This window comes from Neolamprologus multifasciatus, chromosome 14 (genome assembly GCF_963576455.1).
Source record: "Neolamprologus multifasciatus chromosome 14, fNeoMul1.2, whole genome shotgun sequence".
NCBI classification, from domain to species: Eukaryota; Metazoa; Chordata; class Actinopteri; order Cichliformes; family Cichlidae; genus Neolamprologus; species Neolamprologus multifasciatus.
In genome coordinates, this window is record NC_140452.1 from 23,892,456 (window position 1) to 23,917,302 (window position 24,847).

Below are 24,847 nucleotides of genomic sequence, written 5' to 3' on the forward strand. Positions count from 1 at the left end.
AAGACATAAACAAAGTCCAAAATCTAAGGCACAAATTACAAACCATAATCAACCAAAACCAAGCATCACACCAACCATCACCTCTATGCATTTTATTATTAGTTATTACTAATCTCTGGTTCTCTTCCACAGCATGTCTTTGTCCTGTCCTTGCTTATAGGGGGTCATATGATTGTTTGGGGTTTTCTCTGTTTTATTTTATTATTGTAGTGTATTTACCTTGCATTATACATTACCTTGAGGCAGCTGTTGTTGTGAATTGCCCGTTAAATAAGTAAATTTAAAATTTTTACAACAAAACTAAGAACTAGGAATTGTAAAATAACACTACAATAGAAAACCATGAAATGATACAAAACAAAAACATAAATCACTTCTAAAAACCCAGAAGAACTAATAACTCACAGAAAAACTCAAAATCCTAGAACTTGGATCCAGGATTTTTCCAATGTGGAATAAAAAAGTAGAAATCAAATAAAGCAGTGGGTAAATAACTCTGGATTGTTTTCACAGACCATCATCACTTAATGGCCAAGATGAAATAATGCATTTCTTAACATATTAAAAAAAAAGTTGTTTTAAGATGATATCATGCAGACATCTGACATATTTACAAAGCAGTGTCTGTAAACCACTATTCAGGGTAATATTAAAGAGTGGCCCATGATAAGAATTGACTGATGGGTCTTCACTTTTCTTCTGTGACGTCAATATATCTAGAAAAACAAAGTATTGAAAACTCTTAGTGTCTTTAGACCTTAAATACAATCTGGCAAAGGTAAGAAAGTTGGAAACAAAGAATTTTGCAGAGTCATGCACCTTGTTTATATTTAACTGAAAAATCCCACATCCCACACAAATGTACTGAGAAACCTTTCTTTGTGCTTCAGCTATAGGACTTTAACTTAAATATTTAAACGAAAATTAAATATTTAACTACTTTCCTACGACCCTTGCTAAAACCTGTTACTCAGTTATTCATTTGAAATTCGGCTCTCCCCACCTTCTGGGCCAGCCTTAGAGAACCAACAGAAGCTACTGCAACCACAAACACAAACTCACAGTTAAATTAGAGACAGGAGACCCCCCTTTTAAGTGCACCTCCTCTTCCTCTCCAATCTTTTTACTCGCAATCTTCTCATGGCCTTAAATGTTTCCTTTAAACTTTTACTTTGACCAACACAAAAGGCTGGCAAGTATAGCTTAACAATCGGTAGTTGTGACATAGTGATGCAGCACAACTAAATTTTAACCCCTCCTATATCTGAGATGCATCTTGAAAAACATAGACCCCAACAAGTTAAAAGTGAAACCTTTGAAACCTTTTTTGTTCATCCAGTTACTCTCCTGGAGTTAATTATTTTTTCTACTGAAAACTTATTAACTCATTCTTCAACACAGAATTGGCAGAGAATATAAAGGCAGTGACGATTAGAGCACCAAGCACAGTGCCATCATTGTCCGCACCCTGAATCTTTGGAAATGATGAAAATAAAATCTATGCAGACAGACACACAGCCAGAGGTGGAGGAGCGAGGACACTGGGGAAATAAGGTGGAATTTCTCCTTGCTGTGGCAGGAAATGTTGTCGGCCTGGGGAACGTGTGGAGGTTTCCCTACCTCTGTTACAAAAATGGAGGGGGTAAGCAAATGAGGAACTGCGTTCCTAACACTTATGTTTAATTAATTTAATATATTAATTTTACATTAACTAACCAAAAGGTGTATTAATCTTGTAGGATTATATTGATTGTGCAAAGCATGAGCAAAATAAATTACAAAACAGTACTAGTTCAAGGTCTATCATTACTAGTTCACAGTCACTGAAATGAGACTGAAAGTGTGACTTCAAACTCCATTGGTACTCTAGGACATGTTAATTTTATCACTTGAGGTAGCTCACATGACAACTGTAGGTGAAGTCAAGAAGGGCCCTCCATCTGTTTGAAGCATTTTGGATTTGTCAGCAGGTTGATTCCATCAAATCTGATGCCAGCATCCAAAGTGGAGACTCTGCTCCATTGAATTCAATGGCATCCAGTCCTCAGGCAGCTTGATTGTTTGCAATAGAATCATTATAATTAAAAAAGAAGAAAACAATATTATTAGTTTATAAAAATCTGCCTTGTAGTTTTTTTGTGAATTCAACTTTCACAAACAAAGTTCTAGTAAAAAGTAGTTGTAGCAGCAGTAGTAGTAAAAGTACTAGTCAAACAATTCATTAGTAAAAATTTCCTTTAATAACTTCCCAATATGTCGTCTTAATTTTGGTAGTATGTTTAAACAACTGATATATGTTTTGTTTTTAAAAGCATATACCAGGTCCTTATTTAATTGAGTAAGATTGTTACTCAGAAGCTGCACAACAGGTATGTTTACTGTGTATGTTTTTAATTCAGGTGCATTCCTGGTGCCATATCTGGTATTTGTGGTAACCTGTGGTGTACCCGTGTTCCTGCTGGAGACAACTATAGGGCAATTCACCCAGGAGGGTGGCATTACCTGCTGGAGGAAGCTGTGCCCACTAGCAGAAGGTAAGCTGTTCAGGGATTGTTAATAACAAGAAAACATCATGTTATCCTTCTCTTCAATGGCCATTTATTCACAGTCTTGCACAACTGTGTCTCAAAATGTAGTGAACAAGTTAATAAATATTTAAAGTTAAGCCAATTCTGTACTTATCACAATCTTCAATTAAGAGTTCAAGCCTAAACTGAGAACTGGTAACATTGTGTTTTGCAAGTAATTCTCAATGATTTGCTACTAGGCAGTTCTAAAGGAACAAGATGTAATTTCTATGCATTTAAATTTAATATGTTAAGACTAATATTATGTGTGTGGTTCACTTTTCTGCATTATCTCAAATATTTCCCATGGTGTTCAAATTAGAAATACTAAATTTTATTAAATATTGGAATGTATTTGTCCCCTTTACTGCAGACTGCTACCAAGCTAATGTATAAAACAGTGTTTGTGGCACTCTTTATTTATTTATATTTTTAAAGGAATCTTCTGACCATGAATAATAGGCACTGGACTATCCCACAACTGAATTCTACACATAAAAGCTAATGTAGCTGCACGTTATTGGACCCATTTCATTTTAAGTTAGCAAATAGCAACATAATGCAAGCAGCCTGAAATAAAAGTGGACTTTAAAGTTTCATATGGTTACGATGTATTATCATTATTAGGATTTTGGCCTGAAAAGTCTTAACATTTTGCTGAAAGCATTTAAAATACAGGCAAGTAACAATTACAGCTCACCCAACTTTTCACTAGGCTTCCTTTTCACATGTAACCTGCTACAGTATCTTGACATATTATTGTAGCAAAAATCTGAATACGCACACATGGATTTCAAGTACCCACACACAAATCAAATATGCACATGCAAAATGAAACACACACACACACACACACATACAGACATCCAATATATCCTGGGAAAAATAGGATCTCTCAATGCACAACAACCTTGAAGCAGATGGGCTTCAGCTGTAATCACACCAAGTGCCACTCACACAGTGTTGGGAAGGTTACTTTTAAAATGTATTCCATTACAGAATACAGAATACATGCCCCAAAATGTATTCTGTAACGTATTCTGTTACGTTACTCAATGAGAGTAACGTATTCTGAATACTTTGGATTACTTAATATATTATCATGCTGTTTACAACTACGTGAATGTACTATTGCTGTGATTTATTACTGTTACTGAAGGTCCACGGCTCCGAACCATAGTAAAGGGACCTCTGGCTAATACGGTGGGTTCTGTGTCGGGCTCGTAGCCGAAAAATAGCTTTACTTTGTTGTCTGGGTCAACTTTGCTTGCGAGAGACAGAGAGGCGTTGAACGGCTGCTCCAAAGGAACTTATTGTTTTTGGAGGAAAACACGAACACAGTGTACAGCCAAGTCTTAATAGCTTACTTACAACTGGGCTCGTGGCACTCTTCTTGGCTGCAGTGGTTATTATTATATTTACATGCTTCCAGCTCCCGTTTTTGCTCGATGACAGCTCGTACTTTTCCTTTTTTTCCCTCCCTCGCTCACAGACACATAACGTGTATGGCAGTCCATTCTTCCTGCAGCACGGACTACACTGCCTATGATGCTACATTCTTTAGAGCTATACCTGTAGTATTCTGCCTATTAGCTTGGCACAACAACAACAAAAAGGCGCTCTCTCACCCAGGAAACACGCAGAGAGAGAGCGTCACCCTGTAACCATGGCAACCGTAACGCTGCCGCCTGGAACAACAGAACGTAGCTGCCAAACAAAACCCAAACAGTCCTGACCCGCGACAATATGAAACAGGAAAGTACCGCCGTGTAATCGATTTATTTCAACAAAGTAACTGTATTCTAAATACCACCTTTTTAAACTGTAACTGTAACGGAATACAGTTACTCATATTTTGTACTTGAAATACGTAACGGCGGTATTCCGTTACTCCCCAACACTGCACTCAGATAAGAAACAGTAAACTGAGACTGTGATTCACAGAAGCTCACCAAAACTGGAGAAGAGAGCAAACTTTTTTTCTGATGGTAGGTTTGGCATAGAAGCATGAGTCCACACTGCCTTGGATCAGTGGTTCAGGCTGGTGGTGGTGCTAATGTAATAATGTGGTGGATATTTTCTTGGTACACCGTGTGCCCTTTAGTACCAGCTGCACATCGTTTAAATGCCAGAGCCTACTTAAGTATTGCTTCTGACCTTGTCCATCACTTTATGACCAGAGTGTAGCCATCTTCTGATGGCTACTTTGAGCAGGATAATGTCATATTATCCTGTTATATCACAAAATCATCTTAAACTGGTTTCTTGAATATGACAATGAGTTCATTCAAATGGACCACCACAGTCACAGACCTCAAGCCAAAACTGCTGAGTAACCCCAAAACAACGAGTAATTGATAAATGGAGATTTTTGTAATTATTATCTGTAAATGCCTTTCAGGGATTGGATTTGGTGGACAACTAATCCTCTTCTATAGCTGTATGACCTACATCATTATTCTGTCCTGGGCTTTGTTCTACCTCGTGTTCTCCTTCAGCTCTCAGCTCCCCTGGGCCTCCTGCAACAACGACTGGAACACAGGTAAAATGCAAAGATTATTTCCAATTTCCAATAAAAAATTGTCAAAGTATGTTTAGGTATTTAAACTTTTGTTCTGACACTTTTCACACTCTCCTCTCAGAGGGCTGTGTAGACTTTTCAACAAAAAATAACACCGTCCACTGGACCAACCAGACAAACTCGACCTCTGCAGCCACCGAATTTTGGGAGTATGTCTATGTAGATGGACTGAAAAAGCCTACATACCAAGTTATTTAAAGCCCAATAAAACATTTTGTACCTTTTCCAGTTATATATATCTATATCCTTCTACCTATCGATCTGTCTGTCTATCAATCTATATATTGTTTTTTTTTACATTCTGCATTTAATTGACTTGATGATGATTATGTTAGTTTAAATGAATCAACACCCCCGAGTCATTCTAACTACCAGAAATCTCGAAGCACAGGTCGAGGGGGCGGTGTGGCAGCAATTTTTCACACCAGTCTATTAATTAATGAAAGACCAAGACAGACTTTTAATTCATTTGAAAGCCTGATGCTTAACATTGTCCACCCCAGCTGTGAAACTCAGAAACCAGTCTTACTTGTTATCATCTATCGTCCACCTGGGCCTTACACAGAGTTTCTGTCTGATTTCTCAGACTTTTTATCTGATTTACTTCTGAGCTCAGATAAAATAATTATTGTGGGTGATTTTAACATCCATGTTGATGCTAAAAATGACAGCCTCAACATGGCATTTAATCTGTTGTTAGACTCAATTGGTTTCTCTCAAAATGTAAAAGAACCCACCCACCACTTTAATCACACTCTAGATCTTGTTTTAACATATGGCATAGAAACTGAACATTTAACAGTGTTTCCTGAAAACCCTCTCCTGTCTGATCATTTCCTGATAACATTTACATTTACAATAATTGATTACGCAGCAGTGGAGAGTGGACTTTATCAAAGTAGATGTCTTTCTGAAAGCGCTATAACTAAGTTTAAGAATATAATCCAGCCACTGTTATCATCGTCAATGCCCTGTACCAACACAGAGCAGAGCAGCTATCTGAACGCTACCCCAACAGAGGTCGATTATCTTGTTAATAATTTCACCTCCTCACTACGTACGACTCTGGATACTGTAGCTCCAGTGAAAACTAAGGTCTCTAATCAGAAGTACCTGACCCCGTGGTATAATTCTCAAACACGTACCCTAAAGCAGATGACTCGTAATCTGGAGAGGAAATGGCGTGTCACAAATTTAGAGGATCATCATTTAGCCTGGAGAAATAGTTTGTTGCTTTATAAGAAAGCCCTCCGCAAAGCCAGAACAGCTTACTACTCATCACTGATTGAAGAAAATAAGAACAACCCCAGGTTTCTCTTCAGCACTGTAGCCAGGCTGACAAAAAGTCAGAGCTCTTTTGAGCCAACCATCCCTTTAACGTTAACTAGTGATGACTTCATGAACTTCTTCACAAATAAAATTTTTATCATTAGAGAAAAAATTACCAATAATCATCCCACAGATGTAATATTATCTACAGCTACTCTTAGTACGATTGAAGTTAGACTCTTTTTCTCCAATCGATCTTTCTGAGTTAACTTCAATAATTACTTCCTCCAAACCATCAACGTGTCTTTTAGACCCCATTCCTACAAAACTGCTCAAAGAAGTCCTGCCATTGATTAATTCTTCGATCTTATATATGATCAACCTATCTCTAATAATCGGCTATGTACCACAGGCCTTCAAGGTGGCTGCAGTTAAACCTTTACTCAAAAAGCCATCTCTAGACCCAGCAGTCTTAGCTAATTATAGGCCAATCTCCAACCTTCCTTTCATATCAAAAATCCTTGAAAGAGTAGTTGTCAAACAGCTAACAGATCATCTGCAGAGGAATGGTTTATTTGAAGAGTTTCAGTCAGGTTTCAGAGTTCATCACAGCACAGAAACAGCTTTATTGAAGGTTACAAATGATCTTCTTATGGCCTCTGACAGTGGACTCATCTCTGTGCTTGTCCTTCTTGACCTTAGTGCAGCATTCGATACTGTTGACCATAATATCCTATTAGAGCGATTAGAACATGCTGTAGGTATTACAAGTATTGCACTGCAGTGGTTTGTATCATATCTATCTAATAGACTCCAATTTGTGCATGTAAATGGAGAGTCCTCTTCACACACTGAGGTTAATTATGGAGTTCCACAGGGTTCAGTGCTAGGACCAATTCTGTTTACATTATACATGCTTCCCCTAGGCAGCATCATTAGAAGACATAGCATACATTTTCACTGCTATGCAGATGACACCCAGCTCTATCTGTCCATGAAGCCAGATAACACACACCAATTAGTTAAACTGCAGGAATGTCTTAAAGACATAAAGACTTGGATGGCCACTAACTTTCTGCTTCTTAACTCAGATAAAACTGAGGTCATTGTACTCGGCGCTGAAAAGCTTAGAAATATGGTATCTAACCAGATTCTTACTCTGGATGGCATTACCTTGGCCTCCAGTAACACTGTGAGGAACCTTGGAGTCATTTTTGACCAGGATATGTCCTTCAACGCACATATTAAACAAATATGTAAGACTGCGTTCTTCCATTTGCGCAACATCTCTAAAATTAGAAATATCCTGTCTCAGAGTGACGCTGAAAAACTAGTTCATGCATTTATTACTTCCAGGCTGGACTACTGCAATTCATTATTATCAGGATGTCCAAAAAACTCACTGAAAAGCCTTCAGTTAATCCAAAATGCTGCAGCAAGAGTACTGACAGGGACTAGAAAGAGAGAGCATATTTCTCCTGTTCTGGCTTCCCTTCATTGGCTTCCTGTTAAATCCAGAATTGAATTCAAAATCCTGCTCCTCACATACAAGGTCTTAAATAATCAGGCCCCATCTTATCTTAATGACCTTGTAGTACCATATTACCCTATTAGAGCACTTCGCTCCCGCTCTGCAGGCCTGCTTGTTGTTCCTAGAGTATTTAAAAGTAGAATGGGAGGGAGAGCCTTCAGTTTTCAGGCCCCTCTTCTGTGGAACCAGCTTCCAGTTTGGATTCGGGAGACAGACACTATCTCTACTTTTAAGATTAGGCTTAAAACTTTCCTTTTTGCTAAAGCATATAGTTAGGGCTGGACCAGGTGACCCTGAATCCTCCCTTAGTTATGCTGCAATAGATGTAGGCTGCCGGGGGATTCCCATGATGCATTGAGTTTTTCCTTTCCAGTCACCTTTCTCACTCACTATGTGTTAATAGACCTCTCTGTATTGAATCATACATGTTATTAATCTCTGTCTCTCTTCCACAGCATGTCTTTTATCCTGTCTTCCTTCTCTCACCCCAACCGGTCGCAGCAGATGGCCGCCCTCCCTGAGCCTGGTTCTGCCGGAGGTTTCTTCCTGTTAAAAGGGAGTTTTTCCTTCCCACTGTCGCCAAAGTGCTTGCTCATAGGGGGTCATATGATTGTTGGGCTTTTCTCTGTATCTATGAAGCGCCTTGAGGCGACTTTTGTTGTGATTTGGCGCTATATAAATAAAATTGAATTGAATTGAATTGAATTGAACTTCTAGACGACGAGTGCTGATGATCTCAGGGGGCATTGAGGAAATAGGCAGCATCCAGTGGGAGGTGCTGTTGTGCCTCATTGCTATGTGGATCGTCTGCTACTTTTGCATCTGGACAGGAGTCAGATCTACAGGAAAGGTAGTTTTGCTGGTAAATGCAGTGGGGGAATAGTTATTTGATCCCCTGCAGAAGTTGTACGTTTGCCCACTTACATGACTCTCTAATGACTCTCTAATTTAAATGGTAGATTAATTTCAATGGAGTGAGGCAGAATGTGACATAAAAGTTATATAATGAATTGATTTGTATGTCATTGAATGAAATAAGTATTTAACTTGAGGTGTTAGCTACCTCCACAGATTTCCCATATTTTGTGGACAAAATATAGAAAACTGTTGTAAACGATCTGTGGATGCAGATTGTGTGTGGCAATGGGAGGACCCCTGTGAAGATGGCAGTGGGAAAAAGGAACTTAATAACAAAAGGCTAGCATTTTATTTAGGCAAAAAACACAAAGGTACAAAAATAAGAAAAACCAAAAGCCAATAACTAATCTAAAATGTGAGAAAATAAACGCAGGGCAACACACATAACAAATAGACATAACGACACAGGGGTAACTGTGTTGCTATGTTTTTATTTGTTTGTTTTCGTTTTTGTTGAAACAAGAGGCAAAATGGGCTGTGGAGAACAGACATGAATGCACACGAGAGACAGGAGGAATTTGGAATGAAAAACAAGGAGGGGAACATGTAAAAACAAAAGTGAAACAAGACGCAGAGACGCACACACACCAACATGCACCTAGGGAGCGAGGGACACACGACAAAGGGAGGAACAAAGGGACTTAATAAACAAGGAATTAAACTGAGATCACAAGAAAACTCTGAAGCAATAATAAGAATAAATTGAGGACAGCCTGTTGAAACTTAAGTCATAATGATAACACAAAACACTCAACCCCCCCCCCCCCCCCCCCCCCCACAATAGACTCAAAAGCTGGATCTAAGATCCAGAACTGTGACAGGAGCGTCTGTAACCAGAGTTCTGGCATGTCATTGAACTTATTTTGTTCAATGACATGGAAATCAATTTATAACTTTTATTTAATGTGTTCTCCATTAAAATTAAATTACCACAAACATTAGAGACTGTTCACTTCTTTATAAGCAATCAAACTTACAAAATCAGCTGGAGATCAAATAATTATTTTTCCTCACTGTAGCTCTATATACAGTATGTATACATAGTACATATTGAGTAAACACTTAATTGCTGTGAAGTGTTGTTTTTTCCCCACAGGTGGTATATGTCACAGCTACCTTTCCCTATGTGATGTTGTTAATACTTTTGATTCGTGGCCTCTCTCTTCCTGGAGCATTCGAAGGAATCATGTTTTATCTTCTGCCTGAACCCTCACGACTGATAGACCCTCAGGTAAGAGCTCAAATCTCTAACAGTGTCTGACACAGGTGGACAAGTGTAATACTGTTGCTTTTTTGGAACAGGTGTGGATGGAGGCTGCGAGTCAGATCTTCTTCTCCTACAGTATCGGTGTGGGTACCCTAACTGTGCTGGGAAGCTACAACAAATATAACAACAACTGCTATAGGTACATGATGATTAGTAGTTATTTACCTTAATTTTAAATAGATATTTAAATATTAACAACCTCATATTTTGTCACATGCAGTAACTGCACTTTGCACTTTGTTTTTGTCATTTGCAGAGACTCTCTGATGCTGTGTTTGCTGAACAGTGGTACCAGTGTTGTAGCTGGTTTTGCTGTGTTCTCAGTGCTGGGATTCATGGCTCATGAGCAAGGTGTTCCCATTGCAGAAGTGGCCGAGTCAGGTATATATCACAAACATGCGACCATATTCTCCTGGACCCATAAATATGACATAACAATGATCCATAAATGGACTCAGTCTTACATAACAATATTATGGGAGCATGTCTCAACTGGTCACAGACTTGGTAACAGAACGAGAAAGATTTTAAAATTTTCAGGGCTCTGTTTTAATTGTTAAGCTTGATTTTGGGGAACAGTATTTTTTGAATGATTTCAACATTTTTTGTTTACAAAAGCTTAATTTCTCAGTAGTGAGTTTATACCTAATCTATGGGAACTTGTTTCCAGCACTGGAAGAAAAACAACAAAGTACTTTTGCCACTGAAAATTCAAAATGTACGATATCTCAATAAGAAAATTGGCATCCAAACATTGTGTGAAAGTTTCCTTGTTATCTTGATTATAGGAAGAGGAGGAATGTGGAACAGAAGGATTGGTTTTTCTGTGGTATTCACATTTCTATAGGAAAACAAAATGCTTTGCTAAATGTTTGTGTCAGGAAGTTGACATTTTGTGATGCTTAACATGAAATTAAGACTTAGGTCTCATTGGCAAAAAATTATTTTTACAGCTATGGAAACTAACTACCATACTAATCAGGTCTCAGCATCCTTTGAGTTCCAATAGTCAGACTATATTATGTGGGCTAAATCAGTCAGTGCCATTGTGCCATCACAGTCAAACACGTGAGTAATGGTGAAAACCTGATGTCATTTGATTTTTCCCTCTTAATATGAACAGGCACAGGTGATTGTTCAATTTTCTGCATTTCTGCTGTCATATTTATGCCATTACACACCACAAACTGTACAAACTAAAACACAAACATTTACCACTGGCTGGCATGTTTGATATGTTCTGGCATCATGCTGTTGTGTTTCAGGTCCAGGCCTGGCGTTCATTGCATACCCTCAGGCTGTAGCCATGATGCCCCTGCCTCAACTGTGGTCCATCTGTTTCTTTGTTATGCTCATTCTCTTGGGCCTGGATACACAAGTAAGACACACAACTTTGGAACATTGCATTTATGCTTTGAAATTTACTCAGTGTGTTTTGTCCATTTTCTGCACAGTTTGTTGCCATGGAAGTAGTGATGACGTCCTTCATCGATATGTTTCCCAAAGTTTTGCGCAGAGCCGGCCGAAGGGAGATTTTTCTCCTTCTCTTCTGCTTAATATGCTTCTTCTCTCAGCTTGTCATGGTTACTGAGGTCTGTATGTAATGTATCACTGCCAGAAAATGTTTTGGAAATGTGTGTGGGGGTCTAAAAGAAAATATTAAACATTACATATCCTAATTTTCAGATTTTAGTAACAAAACTAAATGCATGCAAAATAAATATCTGTGTCATTGTCTCTAGGGAGGGATGTTTGTGTTCCAGTTGTTGGACTACTATGCTTGTAATGGAGCCTGCATCCTCTTTCTATGTGTGTTTGAAACTCTGGCACTGGGTTGGATATTTGGTAGGTGTGCTCTTCTTTTATATCTCACACTAATGATGTCGTAATGATGACATGATCAGGGAAATGTTCTCATATATAGAAGCAAATCTTGCAGACACTTGTGAGGACATTATAATGGAGTCTTTACATGACTAATTATGACTCCTTTGGCTGTCATTTGACCTTTATGTGAAAAAAATACATCCACAGCGTTCCATTGACACCAAGTGTGATCTTTATACGTTGTTTATCTTGTTTCTTCTCCTATTAAGGGGTAGATAAGTTATATGACATAATAAAGGACATGACAGGAACACGAGCCAACTACTTCTTTAAACTCTGCTGGCTCTACCTCACACCACTGGTCTCACTGGTGAGTGTGGCTTTAAGTATTAGCATACCAACACTCAATTCTCCACCAACTAAACCATCTCCTTTTGATTTCTCAGGGCTCTTTTATATGTTCTTTAATTGAGTACCAGCCTCTGACCTTTAATCGGTGGTACATCTACCCATCCTGGGCATATGTGCTGGGGTGGATACTGGCCCTCTCCTCCATCCTGCTTGTTCCAGGATGGGCCCTGTATAAGCTGGGCACTGAGACTGGGACTCTAAGTCAGGTGGGATGACTGTGTTATTATATTAAATATATAGTTAAACAAAAATGTAAGACTTTCATGTTTACTGGGTGATTTTTATCATAATAGAAATCATGGTAATAATAGCCTTTTTAGAATTATTTTAAAACTTTTAAATTAAGTTTTTCTCCATTTTTTCCATTTTGTAGCGTTTCCATCATCTGTGCCAGCCTAATCTTGAAAATTTAGAGAACCAAAAGAGGGAACCTGAGCTAGAGACCATCAGAGAACTTTTGCAGTAGTTCACACTCAACTGATACGAAAGGTCATCTGATCCCTTTGTAACACCTACGATTTGGAGTTGAATGTGATGTCACTTTCTCTGTTTTCCACTTAAAAAAAATTCTCTTTTTTTCCACTTCTGTGCCCATTTGAGCTGCATCATAGTGATTCATTGTCTTCTTTTTCTTTCCTTTTTTTTGGTCTTTTTGTTTATACAATATATCAATGTATCTAAATCCACACACATTTCCTTTAATGGAAAGATGTTTGCTGTGTTTGTGCAGTGCACTCCCAAAAATGATGTTTTACACCACATGTTACAAAAAGAAAAAATGCTTTTGTGTTGATATGACTGACCTCAAAAAAAAGTCCTTAAACGTTAAAGGCAGGGGCGATTCTAGGATCAGAGCTTTGGGGGTGCTGAGTACTGTTACGGATTCAAATATTGGGGATGGATACAAGAGGAAAACCCAAAATAACAACACTGGTCCGGCCGGGTCAAGTCAAACGATGATTTAATGAACACACGCGTGGGAGATGGACACCATACAGCAGACAGCATCAGATCTCAAAATGGTGGAGCCTTGATCAAACTCTTATAGCCTCTAGTGGCCCCCACCTAATCATAAAAGCCTAAACATTCACATTCTTTCTCACACACAGCGCCTAAGCTACGACCATGGCTCCCTGTTTATCTGCTCCTGGTGAGATGGGGCAGTATGCTCTGTTCTCTTCTAACCAGACAAATAAGGCGATGACTTTCTGTGAACAGTATTTCTTATAACTCAGCAGTATAATGCATCATAAAACAATATCATTCATTCACAATAAATCAACAGTCTCATGTAATGCAGATCAGTTTACCAAATGTAATAGTTATCACCTTCTTCTAATTCAGGAGAATAATGCAAACTAAAACTACATAATAATTCACAATCTTTAATTAGGGGTCTAACATGGCATAAAATAATATTATAATCCGACAATTCCCCCTGATGAGCTCTTTAGACTTAAAGAGCTCACTTACACCCTGCAATCCAGTATTGCCGGGTTCATTTCTCCTTACTCCTGAGGCTCTTTGTCCCCCTGTTGGGTGAAGCATATGTGAGATGACCTCTGTGTTTGCGCAGTTCAGATGCAAGAAAAACTTTTATTACAACAACAATAGTAGGTACAGGTGATACTCCCATCACTCCCCAGTTCTCCCACAGCTTTATTTTGGTGCTACCTTATACCCTTCAAACGTACTCAGACTAGAACCTCTGTCCGAGGAGCTTTTAGCCTTTATTTTATTGCTGTAGGCACCAGTGTCTTCCAGTCGGGTGATCCTCTGCTCATCTTTCTTCAACGTCAGGGGTTAGACAACCCTTCAGTCGTTGCACAGATCAGGGGATTATTCTGCCCCGATTTCAAACAATGATCTGTGTATTCTGGGGTCACAGCTGTGTTCCCCAGAAAAAGGAACAGGAACGTGTCCCCCTTTCGCCCAAGAGCCTCTCGAACGTCGTTGGTCTGGTGTTCCTGGATTTCCGCCAACCCCTTCATGGTTATTGCTGTGTTTATGGGATCCATCCTTTTGAGGTGACTAACTGGAGCCCAAAATGCCATGACACTTGAACCCAGTTGGTGTTTCAGCAGTCACCGTGTCTGTCTCTGCTTCAAAGGATCCTCGTATATCCAGTGTTGGGGAGTAACGGAATACATGTACCGCCGTTACGTATTTAAAATACAAAATATGAGTAACTGTATTCCGTTACAGTTACAGTTTAAAAAGGTGGTATTTAGAATACAGTTACTTTGTTGAAATAAATGGATTACACGGCGGTACTTCCCTGTTTCATATTGTCGCGGGTCAGGACTGTTTGGGTTTTGTTTGTCAGCTACATTCTGTTGTTCCAGGCGGCAGCGTTAGGTTGCCATGGTTACAGGGTGACGCTCTCTCTCTCTGTGTTTCCTGGGTGAGAGAGCGCCTGTTGTTGTTGTTGTGCTAAGCTAATAGGCAGAATGCTACAGGTATAGCTCTAAAGAATGTAGCATCATAGGCAGTGTAGTCCGTGCTGCAGGGAGAATGGACTGCCATACCCGTTATGTGTCTGTGAGCGAGGGAGAAAAAGGAAAAGTACGAGCTGTCATCGAGCAAAAACGGGAGCTGGAAGCATGTAAATATAATAATAACCACTGCAGCCAAGAAGAGTGCCTGACGAGCCCAGTTGTAAGTAAGCTATTAAGACTTGACTGTACACCGTGTTCGTGTTTTCCTCCAAAAACAATAAGTTCCGTTGGAGCAGCCTTTCAACGCCTCTCTCTGTCTCTGGTTAGCAAACTTGACCCAGACAACAAAGTAAAGCTAGTTTTCGGCTACGAGCCTGACACAGAACCCACCGTATTAGTCAGAGGTCCCTTTACTACCTTCAGTAATAAGGTAGTAACAGTAATAAACAGTAATAAATCACAGCAATAGTACATTCATGTAGTTGTAAACAGCATGATAATATATGAAGTAATCCAAAGTATTCAGAATACGTTACTCTCATTGAGTAACGTAACGGAATACGTTACAGAATACATTTTGGGGCATGTATTCTGTATTCTGTAATGAAGTACATTTTAAAAGTAACCTTCCCAACACTGCGTATATCTGTGACCTCGTCTGGTGTCTGTTCCTTTCTCTGTAAGAGACAGAAAACCAAAACACCTCTCTTCCCAGTTCTAACAATCTAATGTTGTTGTCTACTGATCTTTTGGTGGTTCAGAATTGGTTTAGAACATTCAGAATGTCCCAAGGACTTAACCTAATTTAATGTATGTGTGTGTAAGCGTGTTTGCGTTTAGCCTGCTGCACTGGCATTTCCTACACTTTATCAGTCCGGACTATCGCCGAACGAAGCTTATTACCTTCAAAAGACCGAGTGCCAACTCATTATAAGCACATTTGCAAGGTATGTATGAAAATGATTAAAACCACTCATTCTAATAAAAGACATCAAAAACAAATCAGCCATTTCTAATTCTAACATGTGTCAATTCAACGGAGCTAGAAAATTAAAAGAAAAGGTTAGTGACCTCATATCTTAGAAAGTATCAGACTTTCTCCTATCCAGTGTCGTTGGTCCAGTCTTGTTATCCTGTGTTAGGGAATGAAATCAATTTAATTGTCATGTTAGATCTGTTCAACTCTTGGCCCCGCCCAGAGCCTGCGTCTTCCCAATTGTCTACAAACAAAACCTGTATTAATATGAACTTCACTTCAACATAAACTTGTTGACTACTTTTGACACCTGTAACTAGAAGATTAACATGAGGTTATAACAATCACTGTAATACAAATGTTAATGTAATGTCAATAGCTTCAATAAATGTTCAATGCAATGCTTGTTATATAATTCTGGTGTAACAATAATGCTGATGCTACAATAACAGTAAAACACACCCTTTTTATCCCTTACTGACCACAGCAGGGGCATCTTTGTTTTGATTCAGCCATGAATCCAGCTCACCTGATTCATCACTGAGCCCCACCGGCACTGGCATCTGACAGGGTGGTGCTGCATATTCTTCCTTTAATGTCACTATTTTCAATCTGCTAATTAGAGTGCTTAAACATGAAGTAGACTACGTCCACAACAAGTCAATGCAGCTGTAAATATGGCCAATTATCAATCTATTACCAATCAATAACAAACAACAGCTTTTATTTTATGCATGCTTTTAGTCAACCACTCACCCAGAGGATCTTCAACCCCAGAAAATTCCTTCTCCTCATTTAATGAGTCTGTCCTCCTTCCATGCCCTGGTAACTGGTCCATCCAGAGCCATATCATCTTGGAATATACATACAACAAGCCAAACCACACCTTGGTCACACCAACCCTTTTCCGCCCTGAAGATGTCCAACGCCATCTTAGTCTGGACTGTCAAAGGTGACTTTAACGCTGACTGTTCCGACAATCCATTTATAACATTTCCTGGTCAGATTAGCCAATCTCTGCACATTTTCCCACTTCTGATGATATTCCTCCCTATTCTTTGCAAGTACCCCCTTTTGGTGGCGAGAAACTGTTGGTGTGGTCAAGTGGGTGCTGTAAAAACAAAAGCTCAGGACAGAACAGCTATCAGTCACGTACTTCATACAAAATTAGCATATATTGAATTTCATATTGATCCTCTGAGTGTAATGGTACATTTTAATTTTAATTTATCAAAACTAAACATAATAATTTTTCTTTATTTTGCTCTTGTTCTTGTGCAGCACCGCATCTCAGCACATGCCCCTGTCGGTTCTCTCCTACTTTTCTAAATTATTGACTATTTCAATGGAGAACCTAAATGACGTGGACCAATGTTTGTCATTACATATCTCTATTTTGAATGTGACAAGTCTATCATTCCCCTGTAGACTTTTTTTTTTTTTTGACTTTTTCTATCAAAATTAATTGGATTTTTACAGTGGCCTGCTATGGTTAATAATAACATGTTCAGTCAGGAGTGAAATCAAAGCTTCTCTCCACTTTAGCATTTAACATTCCCAACAATATAATGTGATACATTAATCGAAACACAGCTAATAAAACACAATTTTCTTGATGCAAACATCAGTAACTCAAAATTAGCAACCAAAGGGTTAAGTCTGCAGTTCACACTCATGTGAAGCTACAGCCTCCCCCTTTAGTCTCTGTCATCCTTCTGTTCCTGCAAAAACAAAACAAAGCAATACAAAACATCCACCCTTCTTTTACAGGCTGGGTGAATTGTTTGTGGACATTTACTAATCCTAAAGTCGGTATCGTTTTTGTCTCACTATCAAGTCAGTTTAAACTTTTAGTCGTCAGTCCATCACAGTCCAGTCACATGCATACCTTCACACACATTCATACCAGATATTGCTGATAATGGAGTCTCTCACGCAACCTATTCGAGCCTCCATCACCAGCAAGATGACGTCATCATTTTAAAGGAAAACAGTTCCTTGTTTTTTGGACTGGATTGACTCGCTGCAATCCTTTTAGCCTCAGGACTTCTAATGTGATCAATGTCCCATATAAGTGAATTTCTCCCAAGCCCATTATAATCATGGAGAAAAATACTTTGCAACTGTTTTCAGTAAGAATGTTTTATAGCGCTTTAAAGTTCAATCTCTCAGGCCTGGATTAAAGAGCTGATTTATTAAATCAGGAACTCACAAAATACAAAAATATCACCACCAGTGGATCACTCCTCTCAGATGTTCTTATTTCAGTGCACTGTAACAAAAGCAAAAACAAACGTAACCAATAAAATACTCATATAATAACAAATACTGGGGCCCGTTGCAAACATGTCCAAGCATAAAACCATCTTTCTCTCTCTTAGAGAAAGAAAACAATCCAAACCTCACTGATAAAATCAACCTAGTGTTAAGCAAAACCCAAAATCAACCAAAACTTCACCAGAAATTTTTTCTCTGTCCCAGGACAATATTGTGTAGGCATACTGGTACCGTAACTCCTTTTTGCACTGACAAAAACGTGTTGGACTTATTTGATTCAATAGTGGACACTAGTTGCACACAAATGTTTTGCTTTGATAGAAACTTAAACAACTGAGTTAAATCAACACAACCTTTTCATTTTCAGTTAACCTGTGCATTTTGTGTTCATATTACACGATTAAAACATGTTCAGATTGGAGTAAGTTGAGCTCCTGGAATATTTTAATCCTTCACAATTCTGTCATTTTATTTCAACACTATTCAATAACTTTCATCCAAATTCTACTTGGTCCCTTAAATACTACATGTTGTCTTCATATTGCATACGGTTCAACAAAGTCTAAATTCTGGTTACCATAAAAATTGAATGGGTCTACAACAACTACCATCCTCCTATCTTTATCCTGATTGCAGGAGGGCTGGGAAATAACCCTAAAGTGATAGGTTACGAGGCAGGGTGCACCCTGAACAGGTCACCAGTCTATCACATAGAAACAAACAACCATTTACACTTACATTCACGGATAATTTAGAATCATCAATTAACCTAGCTCTAACAGCTGCATGACTTTTCACTGTGGCAGGAAACCAGAATACCCAGAGAGAAACCACTGCAAACTAGCCAGACTGTGGACTTGCACCCAGGACCTTCTTACTGTGGAGCAACAGCACTCACCAGCATGCCAACAATGTAGGAAATACAGGGAAGCTATGATTTCCTGTTGAATTTTGTACAGATCTTTAAAGCCTGAGGCAATTGTGTTAAATACACGTGGGATGCTTACGTAAATCCAAGGGCTGGCCCCCTTTTCTTTTTTTTCCTTTTATTTATTTGTTTATTTTTCAGTGTGTTCCTCCTTCAATTAAATCTCAATCATAAAAATGTGGTGCTCTGAAATAAGGCTCACACCGTTAATTCATCATTTTCACTCTATACCACTGCTCCTTATCAGGCTGTGCGAAGCACAGTAAACAATTCAGTCGAGGCCTTGAGCCATAAACAGACATCACTCACAGACCTTGTTTTCATAACCAAACTGCTCTAGACCCTGTCCCCTAAATCTACACAACTGCCCTCTGGGTGACATGAAATGCATTTAACCAATTAACAATCAATGGCTTCTTGTTGTTGTAACAGATTCTGTATTTGGACGTTTGTGTGCAGCATTTTGCGTATCAGCATAGCATTTGTTAGTAAAGCATTCTTCATTGCATCAGCGTGTGTGTGTATCACTCTTCATTGCACAAACATGTGTATGTGTGTGTGTGGATCACTTCTCAGTGAATTGAATCAGCATTTCGATTTGTGTGCGTGTGTGTGTGTCATTTCTCAGTCAATCAACGAGTGCATATGTGTTCGTATGTGTGTTTCTCTTAATTCTGAGTCAGTGTATGTAGATGTGTGTGTTTTTGTGTGTTTGTGTGTGTGTTTATGTTCATCACTTTCCTGCTCTGGTGTTCTGGGTAAACCACGGCCTGAAGCGCGTGCCCTGGGGTCCTGCCCTCCCCCTTTTCAGTCCGTTTGGGTCCATTGGTGCTGCTGCCCAAAGTTCTCTCCATACTGGTTCTGGCCCCAATTGAGGCAGTCCTTTTCTCCAGTTTCCTGCATCTTCTCCTTGTCCAGCTCCTCCTTAACTTGACCCTTTTTGCTTCTGTAGCTCCTTCAGGGTTTGCTCCTGCTGTTGGAGCTTCTCGTCAGGTTTGGCAACCTCCTGCTCCAGCAAGCTCCGGCCTGATTTCAAGTCCTGTATCTGGGACTCTAAGCCTGACTGATGGGTTCGATTAGCAGCCAGCTCCTCCTGAGGCATGCTCAGTTTCTGCTCTGATGTCTTGAGCTCTCACTGAGGGCAGAAACCTCAGAGTCTTTTCCGTACACGTCAGATTGAAGTTTATTGATGTTTTCCTTGCTTTGCTCCACGGCCTTCTGCAGCTCTGCTGTTCGGCTCTTCTCAGAGGTCAGCTCCTGACCGAGCCCCGACACCTGTGCCTTCAGCTTATGTTCTTCTGCTGCTTTTGTCCAATCTGAGGTGCCTCCTGACCTCAGTCACTCCTCGTGTCTCTGGCACGCCCTTTTTGCTGCCCGATCATCCGTGTTGGTCCGTCACTTTCCTGCACAGTTTTGATGCAGAGTTGTTAAGGTCAGCATTCTTTTGCTTGGCCTCACTTTTCATCCGGGCTTAGTAGGCATCTCGTCACAGCTCTGTCAGCTGAAGCTGTCTGGAAATCTCCCCCGTGTAGTGAAACGGGCCTTGGATTTAACGCTCTCCGTCTCCGCTGCATGAGATCGCTTTCCTGCAGCGCTGTTGACATTCTCAGGCTGTTGTTGTGGGTCCAGCTGCTGTAGCATTTGGTCAGGGTCACATCAAAGATGGTAGAGGGGAGAGCAAAGATGGTAGAGGGGAGAGCAGGAGTCCAGGTCAGCCTCGGCTTTCCGGGCCGACAAAGCAGCCTGTAATTAAGCATAAAGAGAAAAAACAAAAAACAGACGAACAGGAAAATGATGTTGTTTTGGCTGTGTTATTCAGAGAGGGGCCAGGCCTTGTGTCAGCATTCTCCCCCCGTTTTTTTTGTTTTTTTCTCACTATATAATCAAGTCATAACCCACCAGGTTGACAGGACAACACAGGTACATTATCATTACTTCAGCTTCAATTCTCATGAGATTTTTTCATCAAAATCAAAACAGACACTCACCGGCAACTTTTACTGAATAGACATTTAATTTTATTGTCCAATTCAGCACACTTCGGATAAAATCAACAGGCCTGTGCCTACCTCTTTTATAAAGGCGCCTGTCCACTCAGTTCGATTGCCGGATAATGTCTGCCCGTCTGACCACCTCAGACCGTCCAAGCCTCCAAAACTTCCATCCCAATACCACAGGACGAGCCCCCAAAACTGTTACAGATTCAAATATTGGGGATGGATACAAGAGGAAAACCCAAAATAACAACACTGGTCCGGCCGGGTCAAGTCAAACGATGATTTAATGAACACACGCGTGGGAGATGGACACCATACAGCAGACAGCATCAGATCTCAAAATGGTGGAGCCTTGATCAAACTCTTATAGCCTCTAGTGGCCCCCACCTAATCATAAAAGCCTAAACATTCACATTCTTTCTCACACACAGCGCCTAAGCTACGACCTTGGCTGCCTGTTTATCTGCTCCTGGTGAGATGGGGCAGTATGCTCTGTTCTCTTCTAACCAGACAAATAAGGCGATGACTTTCTGTGAACAGTATTTCTTATAACTCAGCAGTATAATGCATCATAAAACAATATCATTCATTCACAATAAATCAGCAGTCTAATGTAATGCAAATCAGTTTACCAAATGTAATAGTTATCACCTTCTTCTAATTCAGGAGAATAATGCAAACTAAAACTACATAATAATTCACAATCTTTAATTAGGGGTCTAACATGGCATAAAATAATACTATAATCCGACAGCACCCAGAGAGCTGCCCATCCAGGCAAGGTAAACTTTACTCGTCATAATGAGACGTCTTCCCTGTCTCTGTCAGTCCCTGCATCCTTAAATGTCTCCAGTTGTCACGAGTTCTCTCTGACTGTCTCCTTGGTGCATTTAAACCCCTGTTCCTCCCTGTCCTCATCGTCTGTTGTCTTCATCTCCGTTATCACTCATCATAATCTTACCATCTCTGTGCAAGTCTGCAAGTTTCATTATTAAATCATAAGATTCTTAAATTCATCAAGTCTCTCTGTGCCTGGGTCCTCGTCACAAAACATGACATCATTGTTTTGTACATTTTAACACAATTTAATCCCCACATTTGTGAAAGAAAAGCAAAACACTTTTTTGAAAAGTCTGTAACAAAACCATCAAATCTGATAAAGGTTATTTAAATGCTGCTAAAGAAGAATGGATTGGAATTTTTAAAAAAACAAAAAACAAAACTTATCCCAACCTTAATTACTGTGCTAAAAGTGAATGATGCTCACAGTGAGTAAGAAGTAAACTGAGTGCATATTTTGGACAGAGATTCACTTTTCACATTTCAAGAGTCCTTGAAATGTACAAAATATTATTAAAAAATTAGAAAATGGAGACACCTTGGCCTATGGTACAATGTATACAATGTATGAAAAGATCTTTACTGCAGATACTAATATAGCTCTGCAGATTTTTTCTTTTCTTTTAACCTATGTCGCCTCACCTTGAGGTTGGCAAATCTTTCTATCACATTTTGGTGGTCAAGTCTCTGAAGCATCTCTTTCTCAACTGACATCACAGCCAGGTGCTGGAGTCTGCTTTGACCCATGGTCCTTCTCAGCCAGGTATGGAGCTGACTCAAGACACTAAAAGACCTTTCACAGCTACAGCTGCTAACTGGGTTTGTTAGGGCAACCCGAATAACAGTTTTCAGTGTGGGGAACATCTGATTATCCAGAAGATTGTACAATGTTAACATATCTGTGATGGCACCAGCCTCACTCTTGAGCTTCAAAACGTTTTTGGCAACCGTGACTTCCTCTGACTGAAGTTCAATATGGTAATGCAGTGCCAGGGCTGACAACCCAGTTGGTTTTGCAGATTCTGTATAGCAGCTTTAATATAGGGAGGACACAACTTCCAGATTGTATGAGTAAAATTAGTTGTTGTTTTTTCTTTGCCAGTTTCTGTTTTGCCTGTTAGTATTCCCTGTCTCTTTCCTCTCTCCATCTTTGGACTGACAATCATACACAAATAGATTGTATTCAATTAGATTAAAAAAATACTATTAAGAACACTAATAAAAAAGTCCTCTCTCACTGTACTTTCAACCAAAAGGCAAATAACCAAACCACATGTACATCTAATAAAAGATATAAATATTGAAACATTGATCCAACATTATTCTTTATTGACGGATCATTTGATTTTACACTTTTACCTGAATGTGGCTCCTTTTTTTGAAAAAACTTCCTTATATCCATTATGAACCTGGCTGTCTCTCTGTACACAAACACACACACACACACAACAGGAGTTATAAGGTTAATGGGCATCCAGTCAGTTAGCAGGTTAGTACCTTGGGTTCAATATCGGCACATGCACATATAACAAAATAACCAATTTCTCTCATTACATTTCAAACAGGACAGTGGTAACAACAGTAGGCTATGGACAATGTTAAGTTTTAGATTTTAAATAGGCTGTATACATTTCAATGGGAGCAACAGGACAGTCAAATATCGCTGATTTTACTACAGAGCAGGACGGATTGTAGGGTAGCAAACATAGTCGAGAAACACGTTTTCAACACAGCAGGTTACCTGGGTGTAATGTTTTTCAGTTAAAAAGAAACATGGTCTGACTCTTATCTAACTATATAAAGAGTAACTGAAGGTTAAATGCAGCTAATATGTCCTGTTTTGAGGGCTTTGATGTCCTTAGTCACCCACGGCTTGTTATTTGGGTAACAATGAACAGTCTGAGCTGGAACAATGGAGTCGGTGCAGACAATTATGTAGTCTGTGATATACTCAGTAAGCCCATTGATGTCCTCGGCGTGAGTCTCACAGACTGTTTCCCAGTTGGTCACCTCGAAACAGCCCTGTAGTTCCGCTAAGGCCTCCTCTGACCACCTCCTAACACTCCTCGTGGTCACAGGTTCCCTCCTCACAACTGGCACATAGTGGGGGGTGAGGTGAATCAGGTTATGATCTGACCTACCAAGTGGGGGGAGGGAGGAGGAGCTGTATGCATCCTTGACATTAGCATACAGTAGGTCTAGAATTTTTTCTCCCCTGGTCGGACAGTCCACATATTGTCTGAATGTTGGTAGTGTATTGTCCAGTGATACATGGTTGAAGTCACCCGAGATCACAATAAAGGCACTCGGGTGCTGAGTCTGTAACCGGGCTATGGCAGAGTGGATAGTGTCACATGCAGCTGTGGGGTTAGCAGAGGGAGGAACATAAACAGCCACCAAGATGACGTGAGAGAATTCCCTGGGTAAATAATACGGCCTGAGTCCAACAGCACACAGTTCAATGCCGGGCAACAAATCCTTTCTTTGATTGTTATGTTGGCAGGGTTACACCACCAGTTGTTAACTAAAACAGCAAGCCCACCTCCTTTCCGCTTACCGCTAGCGATGCTGTCCCTGTCCGCCCGAACAGTTAAAGGTGAAACAAAGTTGTACAAGAAACCATTGTTTGTTCGTTTTTTATTGTTATTCTTTTGAAATTCAGTTTCCGTCTGGAGTTTGTTAATATTTTCACTGAAAATGTATTAACTGATCAATAAAAGATTTGTTAATGCTTGTATATTTCATGCACATGAAAGTGCTAAGCAATTATACACTGCCACATAAAAGTAAAAATATTTGATAAGCTTTTTACTTAACACTAAGGTCTAACCTTTTCACACAGGATCTGAATTGTTTAGATGGTAAGGATTCAAAGAAGATGAAGTTAACAAGATCTGTTACATTTATTGAAGTGTTCTGAATTTATCTATCAAAGATGGACTCAATGGTGCTCAGTTAAAAAAAAAAGTAAATTAATTTCAGCCAGTACCCACATTGAAAATAAAATTCACAATCTTTTT

The 24,847-nt window shown here is 39.5% G+C and overlaps 1 protein-coding gene across 1 annotated transcript; it reads left to right on the top strand.

The window, feature by feature from the left end:
* Positions 1-904: 904 nt before the first annotated feature.
* On the top strand, positions 905-15,221 carry LOC146504096 (sodium- and chloride-dependent GABA transporter 2). Its single transcript, XM_085130384.1, has 14 exons — positions 905-1,642; positions 2,400-2,534; positions 4,969-5,109; positions 5,210-5,297; positions 8,666-8,798; positions 9,963-10,097; positions 10,169-10,272; positions 10,390-10,514; positions 11,399-11,511; positions 11,588-11,725; positions 11,876-11,978; positions 12,230-12,330; positions 12,407-12,577; positions 12,745-15,221. The coding sequence occupies exons 1-14, from the start codon at positions 1,483-1,485 to the stop codon at positions 12,835-12,837; spliced, it is 1,740 nt and encodes a 579-aa protein (XP_084986510.1). The 5' UTR covers positions 905-1,482; the 3' UTR covers positions 12,838-15,221.
* Positions 15,222-24,847: the final 9,626 nt, after the last annotated feature.